We start from the raw sequence: 25,726 nt of genomic DNA on the forward strand, positions 1-25,726 counted from the left end.
ATGTGGTCTGATGAGACAAAAATAGAGCTTTTTGGTCTAAACTCCACTCGCTGTGTTTGGAGGAAGAAGAAGGATGAGAACAACCCCAAGAACATCATCCCAACCGTGAAGCATGGAGGTGGAAACATCATTCTTTGGGGATGCTTTTCTGCAGAGGGGACAGGACGACTGCACCGTATTGAGGGGAGGATGGATGGGGCCATGTATCGCGAGATCTTGGCCAACAACCGCCTTCCCTCAGTAAAAGCATTGAAGATGGGTCGTGGCTGGGTCTTCCAGCATGACAACGACCCAAAACACACAGCCGGGGCAACTGAGGAGTGGCTCCGTAAGAAGCATCTCAAGGTCCTGGAGTGGCCTAGCCAGTCTCCAGACCTGAACCCAATAGAAAATCTTTGGAGGGTGCTGAAAGTCCATATTGCCCAGCAACAGCCCCGAAACCTGAAGGATCTGGAGAAGGTCTTTATGGAGGAGTGGGCCAAAATCCCTGCTGCAGTGTGTGCAAACCCGGTCAAGAACTACAGGAAACGTATGAACTCTGTAATTGCAAACAAAGGTTTCTGTACCAAATATGAAGTTCTGCTTTTCTGATGTATCAAATACTTATGTCATGCAATAAAATGCAAATGAATTACTTAAAAATCATACAATGTGATTTTCTGGATTTTTGTTTTAGATTCCGTCTGTTGAAGTGTACCTATGATAAAAATTAGACCTCTACATGCTTTGTAAATAGGAAAACCTGCAAAATTGGCAGTGTATCAAATACTTGTTCTCCCCACTGTATAGGGAAGATAATCAGGGAACTGATGGAGTCAGGGAAGTGCACGTAACGATGGTGACAAGTGTGCCCCATAACAAGCAGCCTGTTGACCTAGAAGCCAGAGAGGGAGCACACGTGACAAAGTTTCCCCGTTTCTATAAAGAATTGTACCCCTCTGATTGTAAATCCACTCCAAGCCAGACAGAGTTCTTTTTAAACATGTAAGAACTCTTCTTCTCTCAACTGAAGCAGGTTTGATGGGAGCCCAAATCTCTCTCCATGAACTTAAGGGCATTGGATAGCATGAATAAAGACAAATCACCTGGTTAGGACAGTATTCCTTCTGAGGTCTATTTAATATTTTGGAACCAACCGATCAACTATTACTCTAAATTATTAACACAGCCAATCAAAAGGTCATTTGGAAGGGAAGTAAATAAAAGATTTGGCATGGGTCCTAAGATCCTCAAAGGTTTTACAGCTGCACAATCGAGAGCATCCTGACTGGTTGCATCACTGCCTGGTATGGCAACTGGTCAGCCTCCGACCGCAAAGCACTACAGAGGGTAGTGTGTACGGCCCAGTACACCACCGGGGCCAAGCTTCCTGCCATCCAGGACCTCTATACCAGGCGGTGTCAGAGGAAGGCCCTAAAAATGGTCAGACTCCAGCCACCCTAGTCAGACTGTTCTCTCTCCTACCGCACGGCAAGCTGTACCGGAGCGCCAAGTCTAGGTCCAAGAGGCTTCCAAACAGCTTCTACCCCCAAGCCATAAGACTCCTGAACAGCTAATCAAATGACTACCCAGAGTATTTGCAATCCCCCCTTATGCTGCTGCTACTCTCTGTTATTACCACTTTAATAACCCTACCTGCATGTACATAATTACCTCAACACCTGTGCCCCTGCACATTGACTCTGTACCAGTACACCCTGTATATAGCCCCGCTACTGTTATTTACTGCTGCTCCTTAATTATTTGTTTTTCTTATCTTACTTTTTTTTGTAGGTATTTTCTTAAAACTGCATTGTTGGTTAAGGACTTATAAGTAAGCATTCCACTGTAAGGTCTACCTACACTTGTTGTATTCGGAGCATGTCAAATTTGATATACAGCACTAATTTTGGTTTTATTCAATAAAAAGGTAAAGATGCCACACAGTGCTCTCTTTGATAAACACAGAAATACAGTTATTTTCAAACATTCTGTCATTCCATCTCAAAACTTACTTAACCAAAATGGTACATCCAGTTAAATTATTATCCTCAGATAACCTTTGTCGTCTATTACTTATCTTACATCAGGGACTCTTTTTTAAATGGTTTAATTTTATTTTATTGTTGGACATAAAAGACTGTAAAAAAACTAAACAGAAAATCAGCTCCAACTGATATTAATTTTGGAAATCTGTCCCAAAGTATTTCCACATATAATAGAGAGATATACACTGTGTATACAAAACGTTACGAACATCTGCTCCTTCCATGATATAGACTGACCAGGTGAAAGCTATGATCCCTTATTGATGTCACTTGTTAAATCCACTTCAAATCAGTGTAGATGAAGGGGAGGAGACAGGTTAAAGAAGGATTTTTAAACCTTGAGACAATTAAGACATGGATTGTGTATGTGTGCCATTCAGAGGGTGAATGGGCAAGACAAAATATTTAAGTGCCTTTGAACAGTTTGTGTCAAGAACTGCAACAATGCTGTTTTTTTCACATTCAAAAGTTTCCCGTGTGTATCAAGAATGACCCATCACCCAAAGGACATACAGCCAACTTGACACAACTGTGGGAAGCATTGGAGTCAACATGGACCAGCATCCCTGTGGAACACTTGACACCTTGTACAGTCCATTCCCTGACCAATTGAGGCTGTTCTGTGGGCAAAAGGGAAGAAGGGGCGGGGAGGGGGGTGTAACTTAATATCAGGAAGGTGTTCTTAATGTTTTGTATACTCAGTGTACGTGATCGTTTTTTTCTGCATAGAAAAGTATTGGGTGGGCCACCTGATTGTTTTTTTCGGGACGTCTATGTCCCCAAAAATGATTTGTTGGGTTGGAAAAACATTTTCAGTGTAAACAACTAAAACCAGATATAAAGTATGTAGAAAAGGGACCTATATATTTTTTAATAAGATCATGTTTGAGAACTAACAGTCAACAAAATAAAAGCTAGATAGTCAAGCTAGATAGTCAAAAAATGTTAAATGATGCATTCAGGAGTATTTGTGCCATGGCATGGGCACCCCATTGGTTTTGCTATAATGTCTGAGTCACTTATATAGCATAAATGTGTAGAATTGCAGAAAATGTGCTTTAAAACAGCTAATTTCTCTCTCAGCATCATAGAAAAATGTGCAGAATTGCAAGAAATTAGCTTTAAAACAGCAAAATATTGTCACTGAGGACAACACGCAGGATTTTTACATTTTCAGTTGGCAACAGCACCATTGGCCATGCCGATGGCCACACCACTACCACCACCTAAGCCCTATTTTGATCCAGAAAAAAACTTGCAAATGTAAACAAGGGTTGAAATTCTGCTTCTGCAGTCAACAAAATATTTGAAATTATGTTCCAGCCCCCTGACCATCCACTTAAGAAAAAAATTGTCCCGCGGCTCAATCTAGTTGATGATCCCCGTCTTACATGCTTCATCAGAAACCAAAGCTGCTTGTGCAGTTCTCTCTCTATTGACACAAAACAACTTTTGATAGACTAAAATGGTCATATTTTATACCATATACAGTGCCTTGCGAAAGTATTCGGCCTCTTGAACTTTGCGACCTTTTGCCACATTTCAGGCTTCAAACATAAAGATATAAAACTGTATTTTTTTGTGAAGAATCAACAGCAAGTGGGACACAATCATGAAGTGGAACGACATTTATTGGATATTTCAAACTTTAACAAATCAAAAACTGAAAAATTGGGCGTGCAAAATTATTCAGCCCCTTTACTTTCAGTGCAGCAAAATCTCTCCAGAAGTTCAGTGAGGATCTCTGAATGATCCAATGTTGACCTAAATGACTAATGATGATAAATACAATCCACCTGTGTGTAATCAAGTCTCCGTATAAATGCACCTGCACTGTGATAGTCTCAGAGGTCCGTTAAAAGCGCAGAGAGCATCATGAAGAACAAGGAACACACCAGGCAGGTCCGAGATACTGTTGTGAAGACGTTTAAAGCCGGATTTGGATACAAAAAGATTTTCCAAGCTTTAAACATCCCAAGGAGCACTGTGCAAGCGATAATATTGAAATGGAAGGAGTATCAGACCACTGCAAATCTACCAAGACCTGGCCGTTCCTCTAAACTTTCAGCTCATACAAGGAGAAGACTGATCAGAGATGCAGCCAAGAGGCCCATGATCACTCTGGATGAACTGCAGAGATCTACAGCTGAGGTGGGAGACTCTGTCCATAGGACAACAATAAGTCGTATATTGCACAAATCTGGCCTTTATGGAAGAGTGGCAAGAAGAAAGCCATTTCTTAAAGATATCCATAAAAAGTGTCGTTTAAAGTTTGCCACAAGCCACCTGGGAGACACACCAAACATGTGGAAGAAGGTGCTCTGGTCAGATGAAACTAAAATTGAACTTTTTGGCAACAATGCAAAACGTTATGTTTGGCGTAAAAGCAACACAGCTCATCACCCTGAACACACCATCCCCACTGTCAAACATGGTGGTGGCAGCATCATGGTTTGGGCCTGCTTTTCTTCAGCAGGGACAGGGAAGATGGTTAAAATTGATGGGAAGATGGATGGAGCCAAATACAGGACCATTCTGGAAGAAAACCTGATGGAGTCTGCAAAAGACCTGAGACTGGGACGGAGATTTGTCTTCCAACAAGACAATGATCCAAAACATAAAGCAAAATCTACAATGGAATGGTTCAAAAATAAACATATCCAGGAGTTAGAATGGCCAAGTCAAAGTCCAGACCTGAATCCAATCGAGAATCTGTGGAAAGAACTGAAAACTGCTGTTCACAAATGCTCTCCATCCAACCTCACTGAGCTCGAGCCGTTTTGCAAGGAGGAATGGGAAAAAATTTCAGTCTCTCGATGTGCAAAACTGATAGAGACATACCTCAAGTGACTTACAGCTGTAATCGCTACAAAGTATTAACTTAAGGGGGCTGAATAATTTTGCACGCCCAATTTTTCAGTTTTTGATTTGTTAAAAAAGTTTGAAATATCCAATAAATGTCGTTCCACTTCATGATTGTGTCCCACTTGTTGTTGATTCTTCACAAAAAAATACAGTTTTATATCTTTATGTTTGAAGCCTGAAATGTGGCAAAAGGTCGCAAAGTTCAAGAGGCCGAATACTTTCGCAAGGCACTGTATGGTCGGTTTTGGAACATATGGGACTTGGCACCAATGTCATTAATATGACTAAAATACTGAAAATGGCTTACCAAGAAAAAACTTCCAAAACGACTAATTTGAGATAAAAAGAAGTTGGAGCACTCAACAAAAAAAGACAGATGGATTAAATTGAGCAATAAGAAATCAATTGTACAGGATGCAAACAGGTGACTTGACGTTTTGTCATCAAGCTGACATCTTCCTCAGAGTGACCTGACCATTGCACATAGCTTCGATGTATAGCCTGGTGGCCAATTGAGACACAACAATGTAAAAAATTATAATATGTTTCAAGGTAAATGGCAAATTATAGCATAACATAATAAGATAGATATTGTGTCTCGTTAATCAATAGGCCATGTCAAAATATACATAAGTGATATTTGGGTATCTGGGAATATGGAGACACAGATACCAAAATAATCAAGCCAAGTTTTTCTTAGTAAACCATTCCTTATTTTTGTCATTGTTGTTGAGCAAAGGCCCACCTTAACACATGATTAAACTACTATATGCCAATCCCTCAGCCATAGTAATGACAGGCAATACTTGCTCTGCTCCGTTCAGAATAACTAGAAGTAGCAGGCAAGGTGATCCCATCTCACCTCTGCTATTTTCATTGGGTTAGCTGATATCGTCACAAAACCGATGTGCGCTGTTCCATTGGGCAGAAGTCAGAGTGTTGTTGTGATTCTGTATGGCCAGTTTGCTAGCAAGAATGACAAGAAACTGCCATGTGGGGAATCGTAAGTGGCTCATTTCATCTTGTTCTTGATAGCTGTCTTGTTTTGAGGTATTTTGACTGATTTCATGTCAATGCTAATATGGCAAAAAAGTTATTGCTAGCTAACCAACAACTGTAATGATGCATTTGAGAGACAACAAGTGCTCATTGTGCAAATGCATTTATTTATTCAATAAAGATTGGAGATGAAATATCACTTACATGGGTGCCATGTGGCTCAGTTGATAGAGGATGGCGCTTGCAACGCCAGGGTTGTGGCTTCAATTCCCATGCGGGACCAGTACGAAAAGAAAAGACTCACTACTGTAAATCTTTCTGGATAAGATACATATCCAATTGAAGTCGGAAGTTTACATACACTTAGGTTGGAGTCATTAAAACTCATTTTTCAACCACTCCACAAATTTCTTGTTAAACAAACTACAGTTTTGTCAAGTCGGTTAGCACATCTACTTTGCGCATGACAAGTAATTTTTCCAACAATTGTTTACAGACAGATTATTTCACTTATAATTCACTGTATCACAATTCCAGTGGGTTAGAAGTTTAAATACACTAAGTTCACTGTGCCTTTAAACAGCTTGGTAAATTCCAGAAAATTATGTCATGGCTTTAGAGGCTTCTGATAGGCTATTTGACATCATTTGAGTCAATTGGAGGTGTACCTGTGGATGTATTTCAAGGCATACCTTCACACTCAGTGCCTCTTTGCTTGACATCATGGGAAAATCAAAAGAAATCAGCCAAGTTCTCAGAAAAAAATTGTAGACCTCCACAAGTGTGCTTCATCCTTGGGAGCAATTTCCAAATGCTTGAAGGTAACACGTTCAACTGTACAAACAATAGTACACAAGTATAAACACCATGGGACCGCGCGTCCTTCATACCGCTCAGGAAGGAGACACGTTCTGTCTCCTAGAGATGAACGGACTTTGGTGCGAAAAGTGTAAATCAATCCCAGAACAACAGCAAAGAACCTTGTGAAGATGCTGGAGGAAACAGGTAAAAAAAGTATCTATATCCACAGTAAAATGAGTCCTATATCGACATAACCTGAAAGGCCACTCAGCAAGGAAGAAGCCACTGCTCCAAAACCACCATAAAAAAGCCAGACCACGGTTTGCAACTGCATATGGGGACAAAGGACAAAGATCATACTTTTTGGAGAAATGTCCTCTGGTCTGATGAAACAAAAATAGAACTGTTTGTCCTTAAATGACCATCGTTATGTTTGGAGGGAAAAGGGGGAGGGGCTTGCAAGCCGAAGAACACCATCCCAACCGTGAAGTACAGGGGGTGGCAGCATCATGTTGTGGGGGTGCTTTGCTGCAGGAGGTACTGGTGCACTTCACAAAATAGATGGCATCATGAGGAAGGAAAATTAGTGGATATATTGAAGCAACATCTCAAAACATCAGTCAGGAAGCTTGGTCACAAATGGGTCTTCCAAATGGACAATGACCCCAAGCATACTTCCAAAGTTGTGGCAAAAATAGATTAAGGACAACAAAGTCAAGGTATTGGAGTGGCCATCACAAAGCCCTGAACTAAATCCCATAGAAAGTGTGTGGGCAGAACTGAAAAAGCATGTGCAAGCAAGAAGGCCTCCAAACCTGACTCAGTTACACCAGCTCTGTCAGGAGGAATGAGCCAAAATTCACCCAACTTATGATGGGAAGCTTGTGGAAGGCTACCCATAACACCTGACCCAAGTTAAACAATTTAAAGGCAATGCTACCAAATACTAATTGAGTGCATGTAAACTTCTGACCCACTGAGAATGTGATGAAATAAATAAAAGCTGAAATAAATAATTTTCTCTACTATTGTTCTGACATTTCACATTCTTAAAATAAAGTGGTGATCCTAACTGACCTAAGACAGGGAATTTTTTCACCAGGATTAATTGTCAGGAATTGTGAAAAACTGAGTTTAAATGCATTTGGCTAAGGTGTATTTAAACTTCCGACTTCAAATGTATATTGTCAACAATCGAAACGAACCCCGTCTGTTTTGCCCCATAGTTGCACACATATCGGTTGTGTTGCTAAACAACCAACCTGTCTATGGAGCCCCTGACCCAGGCAGTTCGGCAATCCAAATAAATTACCCCAATTCTACGGATAACATCATGTCATTATACGCAGACAAGATCTTTAACTAGACAATGTATCTCAATCTCTCCCAAACACTTTGAAGAATGCCAATGTTTCAAACTACAGAAACAATTTCAGAACAATCTGAGATGGTGGGTGTCATGGCTGTTTGAAATGAAATGGAACGATTCATATTTATTTTTTATTTTACCTTTATTTAACTAGGCAAGTCAGTTAAAAGAACAAATTCTTATTTTCAATGATGGCCTAGGAACAGTGGGTTAACTGCCTTGTTCAGGGGCAGAATGACAGATTTGTACCTTGTCAGCTCGATGATTCAATCTTGCAACCTTTCGGACACTAGTCCAACATTCTAACCACTAGGCTACGCTGCCGCCCCACTCGGCTACGCTGCCGCCCCACTCGGCTACGCTGCCGCCCCACTCGGCTACGCTGCCGCCCCACTCGGCTACGCTGCCGCCTCATTTTACTGTACGTGTTTCACCAGGGCCATGAGAAGACCTTACACTCTCATACTCACGCAAACAGAAGCACTCAAACAAACACTTTGACTCACCAAAGCAGAACTCAGTCTTGGACTTCTGTTTCCCAGTGGCCTCGCTCACCTAACCCCCAAACAGAGGAGCAGATGAGATGAGAGAAGATGAGAGTCTGGAATCAATCAAAAACATTGCCCTTACTAAGTAGTCTGTTTAAGGGTGTTGTTACCTTGGAGATGTATGTCAGCTGCAGAATCCCAACTGCGTTCGCTCCACTAGGCAGGTTCTAGAGGCAGACATACAACACAACAGTGTAATAAACACAGTAACACAACAAGTAGGGTGGGGCGGTAACCAGATTTTCATACCGTTTCTGTACCATACCGGGGTATACAGTATTACTGAATGTGCACACAAGGGCTGCTATAAATAATCAAATAAACATATATACCTGGATATATACTTTTGAGGGGACGCACAACACAATTGAGGCAACAGGGATCTTGATCCAGGAGGGGATTGAATGTCTCTGCTGTAACCAAGAATCTTGACTTATATATTTAGCCAGTTAGCTAGCAAGTTACCAAAGCAAATGCATAGCTGTAGCCCTGAGCTGGATATATATATTATTATTATTATTATTATTATTATTATTATTATGCACCCCCACGAGTCAGAGGTGTCCTCAACCCCTCCCCACAAAAATAATATATAAATAAATATATACAGTACCAGTCAAAAGTTTGGACACAACTACCTATTCAAGGTTTTTCTATATTTTTACATTATAGAATAATAGTGAAGACAACAAAACTTTGAAATAACACATATGGAATCCTTTAGTAAGAAAGTGTTAAACAAATCAAAATATATTTATATTTCAGATTCTTCAATGTAGCCACCCTTTGCCTTGACAGCTTTGCACACTATTGGCATTCTGCTTTCCTTCACTCTGCAGTCCAACTCATCCCAAACCATCTCAATTGGGTTGCGGTCAGGTGATTGTGGAGGCTAGGTTTCTGATACAGCACTTCATCACTCTCCACATTGGTCAAATAGCCCTTACACAGCCTGGAGGTGTGTTTTGGGTCATTTTCCTGTTGAAAAACAAATGATAGACCCACTAAGCGCAAACCAGATGGGATGGCGTATTGTTGCAAAATGCTCTGGTAGCCATGCTGGTTAAGTGTGCCTTGAATTTTTATTAAATCATCTAAAGTGTCACCAGCAAAGCACCCCCACACCTCCTCCTTCACGCTTCATGGTGGGAACCACAAATTCGAAGATCATCCGTTCACCTACTCTGCGTCTCACAAAGAGGTGTCGGTTGGAACCAAAAATCTGGACTCCAGACCTGGAGTCTAATCTCCAATTTCTCGTGTTTCTTGGCCCAAGCAAATCTCTTATTATTATTAGTGTGCTTTAGTAGTGGTTTCTTTGTAGCAATTCGACCATGAAGGACTGATTCACACAGTCTCCTCTGAACAGTTGATGTGGAGATGTGTCTGTTATTTGAACTCTGAAGCATCTATTTAGGGTGCATTTTCTGAGGCTGGTAACTCTAATGACCTTATCCTCTGCAGCAGAGGTAACTCTGGGTCTTCCTTTCATGTGGTGGTCCTCATGAGAGCCAGTTTCATCATAGCGCTTGATGGTTTTTGCGAATGCACTTGAAGTTCTTGAAATTTTCCGGATTGACTGACCTTCATGTCTTAAAGTGAAGGAACAGCAGCCAACAAATGCTCAGCACATGTGGGAACTCCTTCAAGAATGTTGGAAAAGCATTCCAAGTGAATCTGACTGAGAAAATGCCAAGAGTGTGCAAGGCTGTCATCAAGGCAAAGGGTGGCTACTTTGAAGAATCTCAAATATATTTTGATTAGTTTAACACTTTTTGATTACTACATGATTCCATATGTGTTATTTCATAGATTTGGTGTCTTCAATACTATTCTACAATGTGGAAAACAGTAAAACTAAAGAAAAACCCGTGAATGAGTAGGTGTCCAAACTTTTGATTAGTACAGTATACCACACACACGGAACATTTTCAGACCCCTTGACATTTTGTTATGCTACAGCCTTATTTTAAAAATTGGTTAAATAGTTTCCCTCCCTCATCGATCTACACACAATACCCATAATGACAAAGCAAAAAGAGGTTTAGAAATGTTTGCAAATGTATAAAAAATAGAAATGGAGAAAAAAATCACATTTACATAAGTATTCAGACCCTTTACTCAGTACTTTGTTGAAGCACCTTTGGCAGCAATTACAGCCTCGAGTCTTCTTGGGTATGACGCTACAAGCTTGGCACACCTGTATTTGGGGAGTTTCTCCCATTCTTCTCTGCAGATCCTCTCAAGCTCTGTCAGGTTGGATGGGGAGCGTCTCTTCACAGCTTTTTCAGGTCTCTCCAGAGATGTTTGACTGGGTTCAACTCCGGGCTCTGGCTGGGCCACTCAAGGACATTCAGAGACTTGTCCTGACGCCACTCCTGCGTTGTCTTGGCTATGTGCTTAGGGTTGTTGTCCTGTTGGAAGGTGAACCTTTGCCCCATTCTGAGGTCCTGAGCAGGTTTTCATCAAGGACCTCTGTACTTCACTCCCTTCATCTTTTCCTCGATCATGACTAGTCTCCCAGTCCCTGCCGCTGAAAAACCTCCCAACAACATGATGCTGCCGCCACCATACTTCACCATAGAGATGGTGAAGGTTGGCATTCAGGCCAAAGAGTTCAATATTGCATTCATCAGACCAAAGAATATTGTGTCCCATGGTCTGAGAGTCCTTTAGGTGCCTTTTGGCAAAGTCTAAGCAGGCTGTTATGTGCCTTTTACTGAGGAGTGGCTTCCGTCTGGCGACTCCACCATAAAGGCCTGATTGGTGGAGTGCTGCAGAGATGGTTTCCCTTCTGGAAGTTTCTCCCATCCCCACAGAAGAACTCTGGAGCTCTGTCACCTCCATGACCAAGGCCCTTCTCCACCGATAGCTCAGTATGGCCGGGCGGACAGCTCTAGGAAGGGTGATGGAGGAGGAGGCCACTGTGTTCTTGGTGACATTCAATGCTGCATACAATTTTTGGTACCCTTTCCCAGATCTGTGCCAACACAATCCTGTCTCTGAGCTCTAAGGACTATTCATTCAACCTCATGGCTTTGTTTTTGTTCAGACATGTACTGTCAACTGTGGGACCTTATATAGACAGGTGTTTGCCTTTCCAAATCATGTCCAATCAATTGAATTTACCACAGGTGGACTCCAATCAAGTTGTAGAAACAGCTGCTCAAGGATGATCAATGAAAACAGGATGCACCCAAGCTCAATTTCAAGTCTCATAGCAAAGGGTGTGAATACCAATGTAAATAAGGTATTTCTGTTTTTAATTCATTTGCAAACATTTCTAAAAATCTGTTTTCGCTTTGTCATTACGGGGTATTGTGTGTAGATTGATGATGGGGAAAAAATTACATTTAATACATTTTAGAATAAGGCTGTAATGTAACAAAATGTGGAAAAAGTCAAGAGGTCTGAATACTTTCTGAATGCCCTTTATATATTTATTTAATATAACAGTATTGAAAATCATACCGTCGGTATTTCGAAATATATCGTTATTACCGTATACCGGGGAAATCGCCCAAAGCCTAACAACAAGCACTTATGCAGGCAGAGACTCCCAGTCTCACTTCCTCTACCCCACACACATTATTTGAACACACTCTGCCTCAGACACATCAGAGGTCATGTGTGTTTGTGCAGGGACTATAATGACTGTGTGTGTGTGTGTGTGTGTACCTGGGGGTTGTCCATGTACCACTGCAGTGTGTTGCCCTGTGTGTCCAGTATGAAGTAGCGTCTCTGGAAGCGACTGCTGCCCTCCTTCTCCTCAATATCCAGGAAGCCACACACACGGTTCTGCCTGTCCACGTATGGCATAGTGCTGCCTGCTACCACATATCACTGAGAGATGGAGAGTGGGAGGAGTCTATTTGTAAGGCATTTTGAAATAAATCTTGCATAGTAATGACACAGGCTTCCAATTCTTCAGAAAATCCTCTTTTAGAGCAACAGTAACAGTTGGCAATGAATTTGCCCAAAAGAGAGGAAGAGAGCGAGCAGTCATTTCACACACAGCAGTTTTTCATGTGACGTTATTGAGGCAGCCTAGCTAAGCATAAGGCCTCAAGCTGTGCTGCTAACCAGAGGATTCACCACAGCTGGAAATTACAGACTACTAAACAGATCTGCATACAGGCACATTTCATCTGGTCAGATAGATTGGGGGGGCAGGTCAGACAGAGACAAGCGAATGAACATTAGAGGACAACCTCACCTAACTCTTGTCAGATACTGACATGCTGAGGACTTGACATCGTCCTGACTGATGTCTGTCTGTACAGTAGATGCACCTGCCTGGTCACATAAGCATGCTAACACAACTTCTCCTCTGGAACAGCAATATGAAGAACATTTCTTGTTCATTGTGTTGTTAAAGGAAAGAAATTAACACACACACACACACACACACACAGTGCTTTGACATCAGAAAAAGCATCTGTTTCTGGTATTTAGCATAGCAAGAGTGACCAAGTCTGAAATTATATATTGGCATCTATAGCAAACTTTAAGTAGTTCTCAATCTTTACAAGACATGGGACATTTGATGCGTTTAAATTTAGCATTACATTATTATTGGGTTAAAAGGGATTTGTGTTTGGTACCATGCTGTCGATGTAGGCCTTATTCGCAGGGCTGGCAAAGTTATCCTATAATTGTTTAACCGACAATTAATGAAAATAACTCTGAACAACAACAACAAAAATTGTCTTAATACATTCATTTTAGTAGAAGGGGAGGTTCAACTTTATATTCTAGTAGATATAGTTTACCCAATAGCAGTTTTTCATTTTTACATGAATTGGGTATAGTTGGTAGTCATTTTACGAGCAGAACGGCATGGTCAGGAGGAGAAGCTTAATTTCCAAAAGTTCAATGCGGTCAAAACCAGTTTTGAGACAGGGGTGTCACCAAACTGTGATATTCATTAGGCAGGTAGTAGGTAATTTTCAAAAGATGCATCACAAGCTCAAAACAATTAAGACAACAGTGTCCATTTGCATGACAATTAATTGTTACCCCAAATTCCAGAATCGTCAGAACCCTACTGATTAGTGTGAATCATAAAGTTGTGCTTATCAATGTACAGCTATTATTCTCCAAACAGAATGAGGAGCAGATACAGAGATAGAGGCTACATATGAATACTATAGGAGGGCAATTCCACTGTGCATTCCAACAGTGCAGATGTAATGTTTGGTAACAGAATGACAGCAAAAAACATTATTCTGTTTCCAAACTTTGCATCTGCATTGTTCTTCAAGTAAATGTGTTTTTGTAAAAAATGTATGTGGAAAATGTTTAAAAAAAATAGTCATTATGCATATAGTTGCATGGTTTGTTTAGTTCTGCAATCATTGTTTTTTATTTGACAAGTGAAAAATCTGAGTATTAGTGTCACTGTTCCAGAAGGATCAGATCCACGTGGAACCCATCCTGTATCATAGATATGCCTACATTATTATTTGATCAGGTGCTCAGTGGGCTAGATACTGTCAGTTATTTCACTAGTTGTCGACTTGTATGGAGAATAACTATGCCGCCCAATAAAGCATAATTTAGCATCAGGTTGAGATGACATGAAAGTTTAATGCTGAAACGATCTGCCAACCACAACTCTAGGTATGTCTGCCACACCTAGGCTACTCCCCCCAACACACACATACAGACACACAAAACTTACCCGTTTTACTGTTCGGTGTGCGTGCGTCCCAAGTGTCGCAAAGAGTAAAACACGTCTCGTTTAAATCTGTTGTTACTCTTAGTTGACATCTGTCTACAATCTGGAAATATATGCGGCACCCGAACACCGCTGTCAACTGAGGCTTCTTTCCTGGTAGGGCTCGCGATTAGAATGAACCAATCCCGGAAATGATCTAGTCTCTTGTCGATTTTTGCAGTAGCTACAGTATGAGGAACTGCGTTGACATGAACTATTGAATTTGTCTGGCTGAATCAAGGAGTTTGGGTAGCCAGACTCTTCACTGGCGCTGCCGCTGATTTCTCTGTTGTTAGGTTTTAACTGTTTTCATGGCTGTCATTGTGCTGGGTCATCAAACATTAATAGCCGTGGTGTAAAGTACCTAAGTAAAAAATACTATCAAGTACTTTGTGTTTTTTGGGGGTATCTGTACTTTACTATTTATATTTGTTACTACTTTTACTTCACTACATTCCTAAAGAAAACTATACACTTTTTACTCCATACATTTTCCCTGACATCCAAAAGTACTCGTTACATTTTCAATGCTTAGCGGGACAGGAAAAGGGTACAATTCACACGCTTATCAAGGCGCCATCCCTACTGCCTCTGATCTGGCGGCCTCACTAAACACATGCTTCGTTTGTAAATTATGTTGGAGTGTGCCCCCTGGCTTTCTGTAAATAAAAAAAAACAATAATATGGCGCCATCTGGTTTGCTTAATATAAGGACTTTGAAATTATTTGTACTTTTAATTTTGGTACTTAGCATATTTTAGCAATTACATTTGATACTTAAGTATATTTTAATCCAAATACTTTGACTTTTACTCAAGTAGTATTTTACTGGGTGACTTTCACTTTTTACTTGAGTCATTTTCTATTAAGGTATCTTTACTTTTACTCAAGTATGACAACTGGGTACTTTTTACACAACTGATTAATAATAGGTGTACCACTCACTTCATAATACACAGGTATGCTTCCTATAGATCTGATATACAGTCAATAGATTGTGTACCGACCTATACTTTAGGTAACCTCTAGGCTATTACCAGTACTTGATTTGGACTGAAATAGGTGTAGGTACTCATGTTGGGTGCCGGTACTGTTTGTATTTAGGTGCAGGAGCTCCACAATAGTTTTCACTATTATTCTATATGAGGAAAAGGAGCTCAAGCAGCAGAAAATTTGAGGTGGTGTAGCCGGTACCCAGCTCCAGTGAGCACCTGCCCTAGTCAAGCATGGCTATTACATACAGTTGAAGTCGGAAGTTTACATACACTTAGGTTGGAATCATTAAAACTCGTTTTTCAACCACTCTACACATTTGTTGTTAAGAAACTATAGTTTTGGCAAATTGGTTAGGACATCTACTTTGTGCATGACACAAGTAATTTTTCCAACAATTGTTTACAGATTATTTCACTGTATCACAATTCCAGTGGGTCTGAATTTTACGTACACTAAGTTGACTGTATAAACACCATGGGGCCGCGCGTTCGCCATACCGCTCAGGAAGGAGAGACGTTCTGTCTCCTAGAGATGAACGTACTTTGATGCGAAAAGTGCAAATCAATCCAGAACAACAGCAAAGGACATTGTGAAGATGCTGGAGGAAACAGGTACAAAATATCTATATCCACAGTAAAACAAGTCCTATATCAACATAACTTGAAAGGCCGCTCAGCAAGGAAGAAGCCACTGCTCCAAAACCGCCATAAAAAAGCCAGACTACAGTTTGCAACTGCACATGGGGACAAAGATCGTACTTTTTGGGGAAATGTCCTCTGGTCTGATGAAACAAAAATAGAACTGTTTGGCCATAATGACCATCGTTATATTTGGAGGAAAAAGGGGGAGGCTTGCAAGCCGAAGAACACCATCCCAACCGTGAAGCACAGGGGTGGCAGCATCATGTTGTGGGGGTGCTTTGCTGCAGGAGGGACTGGTGCACTTCACAAAATAGATGGCATCGTGAGGCAGGAAAATTATGTGGATATATTGAAGCAACATCAAGACATCAGTCAGGAAGCTTGGTCACAAATGGGTCTTCCAAATGGACAATGACCCCAAGCATACTTCCAAAGTTGTGGCAAAATGGCTTAAGGACAACAAAGTCAAGGTATTGGAGTGGCCATCACAACGCCCTGACCTCAAGCCTATAGAAAATGTGTGGGCAGAAATGAAAAAGCGTGTGAGAACAAGGAGACCTACAAACCTGACTCAGTTACACCAGCTCTGTCTGGAGGAATGGGCCAAAATTCACCCAACTTATTGTGGGAAGCTTGTGGAAGGCTACCCAAAACATTTGACCCATGTTAAACAATTTAAAGGCAATGCTACCAAATACTAATTGAGTGTATGTAAACTTCTGACCCACTGGGAATGTGATGAAAGAAATAAAAGCATTCTCTACTATTATTCTGACATTTCACATTCTTAAAATAAAGTGTTGATCCAAACTGACCTAAGATGGGGAATTTTTACTAGGATTAAATGTCAGTAATTGTCAACTGAGTTTAAATGTATTTGGCTAAGGTGTATGTACACTTCCAACTTCAACTGTAGGATAGTTTTACTTATTAAATACATTTTTAACCATGCATTTATGATAATGAGAATTTAACAGAGCGATATTCTAACCATTTCTTTCCTTTTTTCTCCATCTCTCAGCATCGCTATGGGAACTGGGTCAAAGTCACATCATATGATTCAGAATTTCACCCCCCCTCTCTGCTCAGCTGACTTGTATTCATGACAGAGGAGGGAGACATGACCTCAGATGGAGGAGACACTAGGCTAACAGGGAAATAGAAATTACAGTAACAGTATGCTACAGTGCCCAGAGCTACTGTGACTAGCCTAAATGGGGTAGATATTCTGTCTGAATGGGGTGATTGGGGGGTGATTAGCGGGTGCGATCTGTATCCTTGTCTAGACCAGTTGTTCTCGTTGGACGAGGGTCCAACTGTCCTTATATGAGCCTTCCCTGCACCAAGTGATTATACAGTCTGACAGAGAAGAAGTCAGCGTTCACTAAAGACAGACTGGAGGTGTGAGGAGGAAATATGTGTGTGTGTGTTCGTGCATGTGTGTGACCTCACGTCCTGTCATGTGGCCTGTAACTAGGTCAGAGGTCACAGAAACTGAGGAGGGAGTCTAAAACTATGGTCTCAACATTTTCCACTGATGCCACCCACTGACAGTCTCACACTGTAGCACGCTACACACACACACAAAACCAACTGCTGAGATAGAAAGGAAATGTAAGGGTGTAATAGCATGTTTATTTATAAATAAGTATTGAAGCATAACAATATTAACAATGGACCAACAAGTACCAACATGTCTTTCAGTGTTGAGTTCCTGTTTAATTCATGATGATTGGAGTCTGAAGGCTGAAGAGTGCCCTAGCGTATGTGGCTACTGTGGGAACGAGCCTAACACTAGGCCTACTGGGAGCCCAGCACTAACCAACAGTATCATACATACACACAGGCTACCATGGGTGACATTTTAGATCTGCCCCAGGTATAAACATAGTATATACATCTAAAGTTCTAACCCCAGCCTGGCTCACATCCACCCAGAGTCTACTGACACTACAGGAGTTCCATCCTCTCTCTGATCATTTCAAACATCTGTTTGTGCATATGACTGGTTACGGACACACAACTGTGACAGAGCTGAATCATGCGGAGTGATACATCAGTTCCATCTGTCTTTAAACTTGATTGAATGTGCTTTACTGACACACCCCCCACCACACAGGAATCACACACACACTCTTACTAATCCCTGTATGATTCACCAAACCCTAGTTCATCAGCATTCTGCAGACACACTGAGGGGATGGATGGATAAATGGTTTCGTGGTAGGGCTGTATGAAATAATGAATACATGGATAGATAAAGGGATGAATGTATTTATGATCATGACTTTAGAACCTGCTGAGGGCCATGCGGAGCATCAGAGCCCCAAGTAGCAGAGCAGGGCTGGCTCCCAGGACTCCAGCTGTGTTTTTGTGCTCCCCATGCTGGTGGCCCTTATGAGGCCCATTGCAGTCATCAGTGAAACAACACTCCATCTTGGCTCCAGAGTTGCCACTGTGGGCCTTATCACAGAATGCTTTGTAGGAGCATGACTTCATCACCGTGTCTGAAACACAGGAGGGAGAGAGGGAGGAGAGAGGAGTGTGAGGAAGGGAGAGAGAGGAAAGATGTGAGGAATGACATTTTTGGGGGGTTTTACAGCTTTATCTACATACACATACACGGTACTTTTATATACAGCAATCACATAACTATATTTTTTACAACATTTTGATTTAAATAGGTAAGTCAGTTAGTGGCAGTTAGCCTAGTGGTTAGCATGTTAGGCCAGTAACCGTAAAGGTTGTTGGATCGAATCCCAGAGTTGACAAGGCAAAAATCTGTCTTTCTGCCCCTGAACAAGGCAGTTAACCCACTGGTCCCCGGTAAGCTGTCATTGCAAATAAGAATTTGTTCTTAACTGACTTGTCTAGTTAAATAAATTATTTACAATGACGGCCAAACCCGGACAACGCTGGGCTGCCCTATAGGACTCCCAAATGTGGTTGATAAAGACTGCTGGGTATTTATCCAGAATCCTGAGAGATGATGACACAGTGGTTACAGGGCACGGCGAGGGAGAACTACTGCTGACAAAAGAGAGAAATACCAACACATGTACTCTATTATCAAATTTCCGTGGTCATTGATTTAGTGTGTGAAATAGTATAGTAGCTTAAAGACTTGTGTTTATTTAGCTTTAAAAATCGGTTTTGTACAAGATGTGTTCGTGTCAGTTCCACAGTAGCTAGAACACCGATAATATACAATTGAAGTCTAACTTTGCGGATCTTTGCGGAATTTAATATTTTTGCAATCTAATGATTTCAGATCTACAGAAGTGTCTATAGGAGGCAGGGTCGATGTGGATTTCAGCACTTGTACATCTGTGCTCTACTTTCTGCTGTGTATAGTCAAAGATAGCTCATCTGTGTTGTTTTCAATGGGAGAAAATTAATCATAGTGGTGTGTTCTAGCAGGTGTTTGCATATTTCAAAAGTGCACATGTGCGATAATTCACCCTTGCACTCCTTGTAAACAATACAATTTGTAGAAATGTTGGCAAAGGGTAACATCTACAAAACGTAGTGCACTCTGTTCTTAACATATTTTAGTTTTGGGAACAGAAACCTGAATTGAGAGCTTTCCTTAGATGACAAAATCTGCAGAATGTTGGTCCAGTTCTCTCTCGCGCCATATTCCCCCACTGCAGACCACTGGGCTTCCTCTTCGCACCATATTTGGTGGAGAGTGGAAATTCAACCGGATGCTTCAGATGTATACTGCCGGTGAAACATATGGCTCGTTGTTCTATCTGTGGTGTAGTGCTGATGGTGGTGCCACAGTTTCTAAACCCAGACCAAGTCAGTGGGAGAAGTAAAACATTCTTTAGCTGTTCATTTTCTCGAAATCTAAAAGGCACAACGTATGTTCGAGCCAATTTCGTAAGTAGTCGATGTTATTTCTCCAACCTCGTGAAAGTGACACTGAAACGTTTATTTGTCAAAACAACTTTATATCAAAGGAGTGAGTGCCTTTGATTTGATGGCCTGCACAGGCGCAGCTCAGCGCGAGACAACCGTTGGACCGGTGACGTGTTTCTACGTATGAAGCTACCTAACCAACGTCGCCTTGACATCGCCTACAGGTGTGATCAGGGATTTCTAAATGGAGAAGCAGTTTCAGCCTATCTTCACACTGTACTGTCTTTGGTGGCGCTGTCCTACACTACAGTCAGGAAAATCAACTGACTCCTAGAACTAGCCTGGCATCTAGTGGTAGAAAAGAATACTGCATGCTTTGGTAATAATTTATGGGTGTGTACTCACTCTGTCCTGTGATGGTGGAGCAGGCGTCAGCGAATTGAGGGCAGGTGGTGGATCCTTGTTTAGTACAATCATCCTCATTGGACGCTACGCATGAGTGACACTTCAGTGCGTGACCTTTACACATGGAACAGGAGAGAACATCTGAGATGAGACTAAGCAGCATGTACCAACACACACAGACAGAAAGACTAGCAATCCCTCTGCAAAAAGGTTGGATCGATGCTACCTCTCAACATAACCCTAACTCTCAACATGCACGCATTGTCCCTGAGTAACCGGGAGCCCATAAATACAAACTAATAACTGATAATGTACAGAGCATCTCCAAGGCTGTCTCTGTGACCTAACCAGGAATGACCCTGTCCATATGATCTGTCAACCCCTCTGGCTTTTATGAACAAGTAAGAGCACACTGAAACCCACTGTCAGCCGGTCAGACAGACACAGATAAGTAAACAGAGCACTTCAAGGCACAACCCTTACCATTATGATGACTTAAAATATATGAAACCTGACCCCCTGGTACATTTAGGGTTAGTGTTGATCTATTGCTAGTGTTGACCTACGGTTAGTGTTAGCATCAGTTACTCTCATTGTGTCCCAAAATCTTGGTGAATTATGTGATCCAACTAAGCTCTTGACATTTTGTTTGCCACCCACCAGATAAACACAACATTTCTAACCTGATTACATCGTTTAACAATGACCCAGTAAAGACTACATATTCAGACCCACCGTTTAGAGTCAGAGCCCCCTTCAAAAAGCCCTCTTATAACCAACCCCCTTGTAAAACCCTGAACCCCCCCATACGGTCCCCCTCCAGTTGATCCTATAACCCTGCTACTAGATGATCAAGGGTACTTACTGTGGAATGCCAGGGATACCAACATCAGCAGAGCCAGGACAGTCTTCATAGTGCTGGAGTGGGAGCAGAGAGGAGGTAAACGTAGAGGAGAGAAAAGAGAATGGGAGCAGAGAGGAGGTAAACGCAGAGGAGAGAAAAGAGAATGGGGGCAGGGGTGTCTTGGGGACAATAACATCTTAGCCCTAATCCCTATCAACCCTGCACACCCAGCACCCTTTGTTATTGTGTTAATGAGCTTACCCAGGGTAGCTTTGACAGGGTCAGGTATACTGTCAGTACTGTTGTCTGTACTGTATTCACTCACTTACCTTCGCGGTCAGCACCCCCCCTACAGTATGCTGTCTTAGTGATCAGAGAAATAATGCAACCACACTGGGGTTATCACAGACCAGTCACACCAACTACAGGGAAATGCACATGTGCTTGCCCTCTAACATGCATTTTACACAGTATGTATGAGTCTGCGGGCATTTGTCTTTATCTCTGTGTGTCACACAGAGGAAATAGTGTCAGGGGATGTTAACTCTGAGAATAAGAGGATAAAGCCGACATGGTGACACCTTTCACACTCTTCTCTGTTCGGCTGCTCGTCCAGGGCTAGACTACGGTTCACTTTGGCAAAGACCGGAGGATTCAGTTCAGTCAGTGCTTGTAGCTGTGATGTCAGACCCAATCTGTCTAGCTGTGATGTCAGACCCGTCCTCTGAAGCTGTGATGTCAGACCATACCTGTGAAGCTGTGAACAGAGAAACTCTCCTGCACACAGAAGCCATGAGAAAACTCCTTTATTACTGCAACCTTGTTTACTCAGGACACACTGCATCTACCATATTAGTCAACATAGTCAGTATAGCTGTACTTTTATTACCACTTCACAAATAATGACAATTCAAAAGAGATCGGTGACACGTTTAAAAAACAAAAAATGTTTAACGAAACCGTCAATGACGCTGGAGGCAACGCAACTGCAGAATGGCGCAAAAATGTGCATGATAGAGACGGCTGTCAACGAATCAGCATTCAGGGCTGGAACCACCCAGTTTATAATGCAGCTTGTTTAACTATGGTTGACCACAGAGCAGTATGATGGAGAGGGAACAAGTACTGTGAGGCGGTGAGATTCTCCACAGGGGTGACGAGCATTTAACACAACCAGTTCAGCGGAGAACAGTTAAGCAGTGAATAAGAGAAACGTTATCTTTCTATGCCACTAAATAGGTGCTGCAGTAAAACACACTGGTTGTGTCCCAAAGGGCACCCTATATAGTGCACTACATTGGACCGGGGTCAATGGGAGCTCAAGTAATCCTGGAACAGTTCCCTCTACCGCCATGTCATAACATTTCACACCTGGACACTACAGGTGCTGTGCATGTCAGTGGCCAGAGGGGAACATGAGTAAAAATGACAGCCACAGTCATTCAAACACGTCCAGTTTACAGTATGCTTGAACATATACAAAATATATAGTCTTTGTATTAAATTATCCATTTCCAGATTGGAGTAGAGTACTCAGTTACTCAATACACTGGCCTGAGACAAACACTAACTAGGTGGAGTTTAGGACAGCGAGAAATCCTTCCCTGTGCAGTTATGCTGGAGGTGATCTAAACCTGTCCAAGACCACACTATACAGTAGACCTACAGCCCCTCCTCCACTGCTAACACAAGGCCTCATTACAGACAGGAGAAAAGCTTTATACTTTCCAGGACAACGCCCCACACGACCCCTATCAATAGCAGTGCATCCTAAACCCTATGTCCATATCCCCCTTCCCTGTAATAGTGTAGTCATACAGAAGGGTCAAACACAGCTCACCCCTGACCTCTATCTGTCCTAGAGCGTGTACCTGGTCCCACCCTAGTCTCCTAGTGTTCAGAATAAATATGTACAGTACATCTCAGCCAGGGTGTTTATATACACAATCTATTAATAAGTGCTCCACAAAATGTTATCGTCAGGTAAATAAGCCCAAATCTATGCATTGCCTAGACAGCACACTATATTATATTTGTGTTACAGAACGACAGATGGAGGGAGTAAGGGATTTGGTCTTGCATGGCGTAAATGACCAAAACAAAAACAGTCCACATGTAACTATCTCTGACTCAAATGACACCCTATTCTCCATAGGGTACACTACTCAAGAGAAAATGGGTTATCATATGACATCGGACCAGTACAGCAGCATTAGAGGCAGACGCCCCAAGGGAAAACAGAACTGCTCATTGGCTGGATGCATGCACAGGGCAGAGTATGCCATAGGCTGGAGGCAGGGATTTCTCGGCGGATCAAGATTGAATGATTTGGACGTATGGAATCTGCCTCAGTCTGTTCTGCCCATCTTGGCGATGAGCTCATCACAGATCTTGGTGAGCTCCTCGATTTCCTCGGCCTGTGGCAAGATGGAAGATCACTTAAGGGAGATTCAAGACTAAGATCTGGTTAGCAAAAACACATGTAGGGCAAGCAACCTTCTGTTTACATGTAGAATTTGTGTTGTGCTTTACTTTATGCTATAGGGCTAGCAAAAGGCATTAGCATTGTGCGTTACCTTCTGCTGCAGGGCTCTCTCCAGAGAGTCCACCCTCATCTGCTCCTTCCTCAGGCTGGCGGTCAGAGCAACACTCTCAGAGCTGGCCTTGCTGCGTACCTGGGCTATGTCCTGATTAGCCCTGAGGGGAGGAATAGGGTAGATGTTTCATTGGTGGGTACGTAGTCACAGACCACTGTGTGTAGTGTGCGTGCGTAATCATACTTGTCTAGTTTCTCCTCGGCGTGGAGTTTGAGCGTCTGGTATCTCTGCTCCTCCTGCTTGACTCTGGCCAGATACTCCTGAGCACACTTCTTCAGCACCTCCTCATTCTACACGCACACAAATGGTAGAAAAACCACATTCAGAACATACATTAAATGTGCTAAAAGACTAATGATACTCAGGTCAGACTATTCTTGACCCTCGAACTCTGACCTTCTTGAAGCCATCCAGGGTGCTCTTCATGTTCTCATAGCGGCGGAACATGTCAGACAGCGAACGCTCTACCGAGTTCAGGTCCGCTAGCGCCAACTCCTTCTCCATGGTTACAGCCTGCAAAGACTTCTCGGCGCTCAGGGTGTTGCGCTGTTCATCCTCTGAACGAGAGAGAGTTCACGCGGACGGGTCATTTTACGATTCCGTGCATCAACGCCACCACTACACTGGGTATACCTGTCATTTTACAGAGGGGAATGTTTGAAGAGGTTGATTGACCGAGTTACTCACCAATCATCTGGGCGATGGTCTTCTCATACTCTGCCACAATTTTCCTGTGAGAGAGGAGGAACGGCTACTGATGAGTCTATACTAGCTAACCCTCAGTCTGTTCACTGCTCAGCACACAATCATATGGTTACTAGCCTCACAGTACAGTTCAGGTGAATGGTACATGCGAGTAGGGTTGCAAAATTCCTGTAACTTTCAATAACCAGGATTTCTGGAAAACCAGGGAATTTATTGAAAGTACCAGGAATTTTGTAACCCTACATGTGAGTTACCTCATCTCCATGACTTCCTGCCTGCTGTCCTCGTACTTTCTCCTCCAGTCACTGGCCTCCGTTTCCTTAGTGATGATCTGACACATGAAACAGTTATTACTGTGTTACCCTGTGTGAGTGTGTGCGGCCTATTTTTAACCTACCTCCTCTCTGATAAGGGTGAGAACAGCCATTTTCTCCTCCTCGCTGATGCAAATGGCATCTAGAACCTCACTTCCTGTCTTCTGCGTGTTACTTCCTCCCAGCTTCGCGTTCTTCAGCTGGCAGGGGTCCTCATACTGCAGAGGAGAGAGGAGTTCCATAAGTACCTGACCAGATGTTAAAATCAATTGACCCCAAACCCTGATTTAGTCACAATGTCAACTGTGGCCTGTAGCATTGGATACACTGAATGTTTCTGGGTGTGGCAGACTGGTTTAAACAGTTTGTTTATAGGTCATTTCCATCTGTGTGTTTCACTCAATAATAAACAGATTATAGTAGTGTTTGTCTGAGCCATACAGACAATCACTTCTGTATTGGCTCGGCCTTCAGCATGCCTACTCTGGTGGTCTGAGAGGGGGGGGCTAGAAGTTTAGGTCTTGTTCCTCAGTGCCGGAGCTAAGGGTAGTTATTTCCATCTCTTTCGCTAGCCCTCCCCCTCCACCTCCTCTTATCCTTCCCTGGATTATAACTCACTCATAATATCCTAATCCTAATCATCTCAAGCCCTCCATCACCTGACAAGCTGGAGATGACAGACAGGCAGGCTGAGGAGCCTTTGGTCAGTTCATGTTCAGACAGTGTGGGAGTAAAGAGACCATGGTAGTGTAATGTGCTACTGTAGTAGGCACCGGGTAGCCTAGAAGACTAATCAAGCCAGTCACCATTACAGCGGGCCAGATAGCTCCTCAACGTCACTGAACACAGCTGTAATCCACTACATCTACTAAAACATGATGAGAATGATTGTTAACGCTCTACAGTAGCATCATGGCCATAATCTGTTTTCAGAGAAAAGGGTTTCATACAGATGGCTCACTGGTGGCGCCATCTAGTGGTCACCAGGGGGAGCACATGATTCTGACAGAACCGTCATCTCCAGGTCCAGAT

General features: G+C 42.3%; 3 protein-coding genes across 7 annotated transcripts in view; all 3 read right to left on the reverse strand.

Moving 5' to 3' along the window:
• Positions 1–14,468, reverse strand: part of LOC135542472 (pleckstrin homology domain-containing family A member 2-like) — a 28,842-nt gene extending 14,374 nt beyond the window's left edge. Inside the window, exons 1-5 of one of the 4 annotated variants that reach the window (XM_064969454.1) lie at positions 14,293–14,468; positions 12,288–12,452; positions 8,942–9,019; positions 8,720–8,776; positions 8,568–8,616 (exon numbers count right to left, since the gene is read on the reverse strand). In XM_064969454.1, coding sequence (XP_064825526.1) covers positions 8,568–8,616; positions 8,720–8,776; positions 8,942–9,019; positions 12,288–12,428 — 325 coding nt within the window. In that variant the 5' untranslated portion in view covers positions 12,429–12,452; positions 14,293–14,468. Of the gene's footprint in view, positions 1–8,567; positions 8,617–8,719; positions 8,777–8,941; positions 9,023–12,287; positions 12,453–12,825; positions 12,920–14,292 lie in introns of those variants that run through there. The other 3 variants (XM_064969434.1, XM_064969444.1, XM_064969463.1) reach the window with 3 other exon arrangements.
• Positions 14,469–17,585: 3,117 nt separating this feature from the next.
• On the reverse strand, positions 17,586–21,922 carry si:ch211-113d22.2 (uncharacterized). Its single transcript, XM_064969499.1, has 4 exons — positions 21,660–21,922; positions 21,100–21,152; positions 20,235–20,348; positions 17,586–18,472 (listed from the first exon to the last, which is right to left on the reverse strand). Exons 1-4 carry the CDS (start codon positions 21,920–21,922, stop codon positions 18,255–18,257), a joined length of 648 nt encoding a protein of 215 aa, XP_064825571.1. The 3' UTR covers positions 17,586–18,254.
• Positions 21,869–25,726, reverse strand: part of LOC135542486 (transforming acidic coiled-coil-containing protein 1-like) — a 30,540-nt gene continuing 26,682 nt past the window's right edge. For both annotated transcript variants that reach the window (XM_064969487.1, XM_064969478.1), the window contains exons 7-13: positions 24,778–24,912; positions 24,635–24,711; positions 24,363–24,406; positions 24,072–24,232; positions 23,859–23,965; positions 23,655–23,775; positions 21,869–23,495 (exon numbers count right to left, since the gene is read on the reverse strand). In XM_064969487.1, coding sequence (XP_064825559.1) covers positions 23,427–23,495; positions 23,655–23,775; positions 23,859–23,965; positions 24,072–24,232; positions 24,363–24,406; positions 24,635–24,711; positions 24,778–24,912 — 714 coding nt within the window. In that variant the 3' untranslated portion in view covers positions 21,869–23,426. The remainder of the gene's footprint in view (positions 23,496–23,654; positions 23,776–23,858; positions 23,966–24,071; positions 24,233–24,362; positions 24,407–24,634; positions 24,712–24,777; positions 24,913–25,726) is intronic.

The sequence above is a fragment of the Oncorhynchus masou genome, chromosome 1, assembly GCF_036934945.1.
Source record: "Oncorhynchus masou masou isolate Uvic2021 chromosome 1, UVic_Omas_1.1, whole genome shotgun sequence".
NCBI lineage: Eukaryota > Metazoa > Chordata > Actinopteri > Salmoniformes > Salmonidae > Oncorhynchus > Oncorhynchus masou.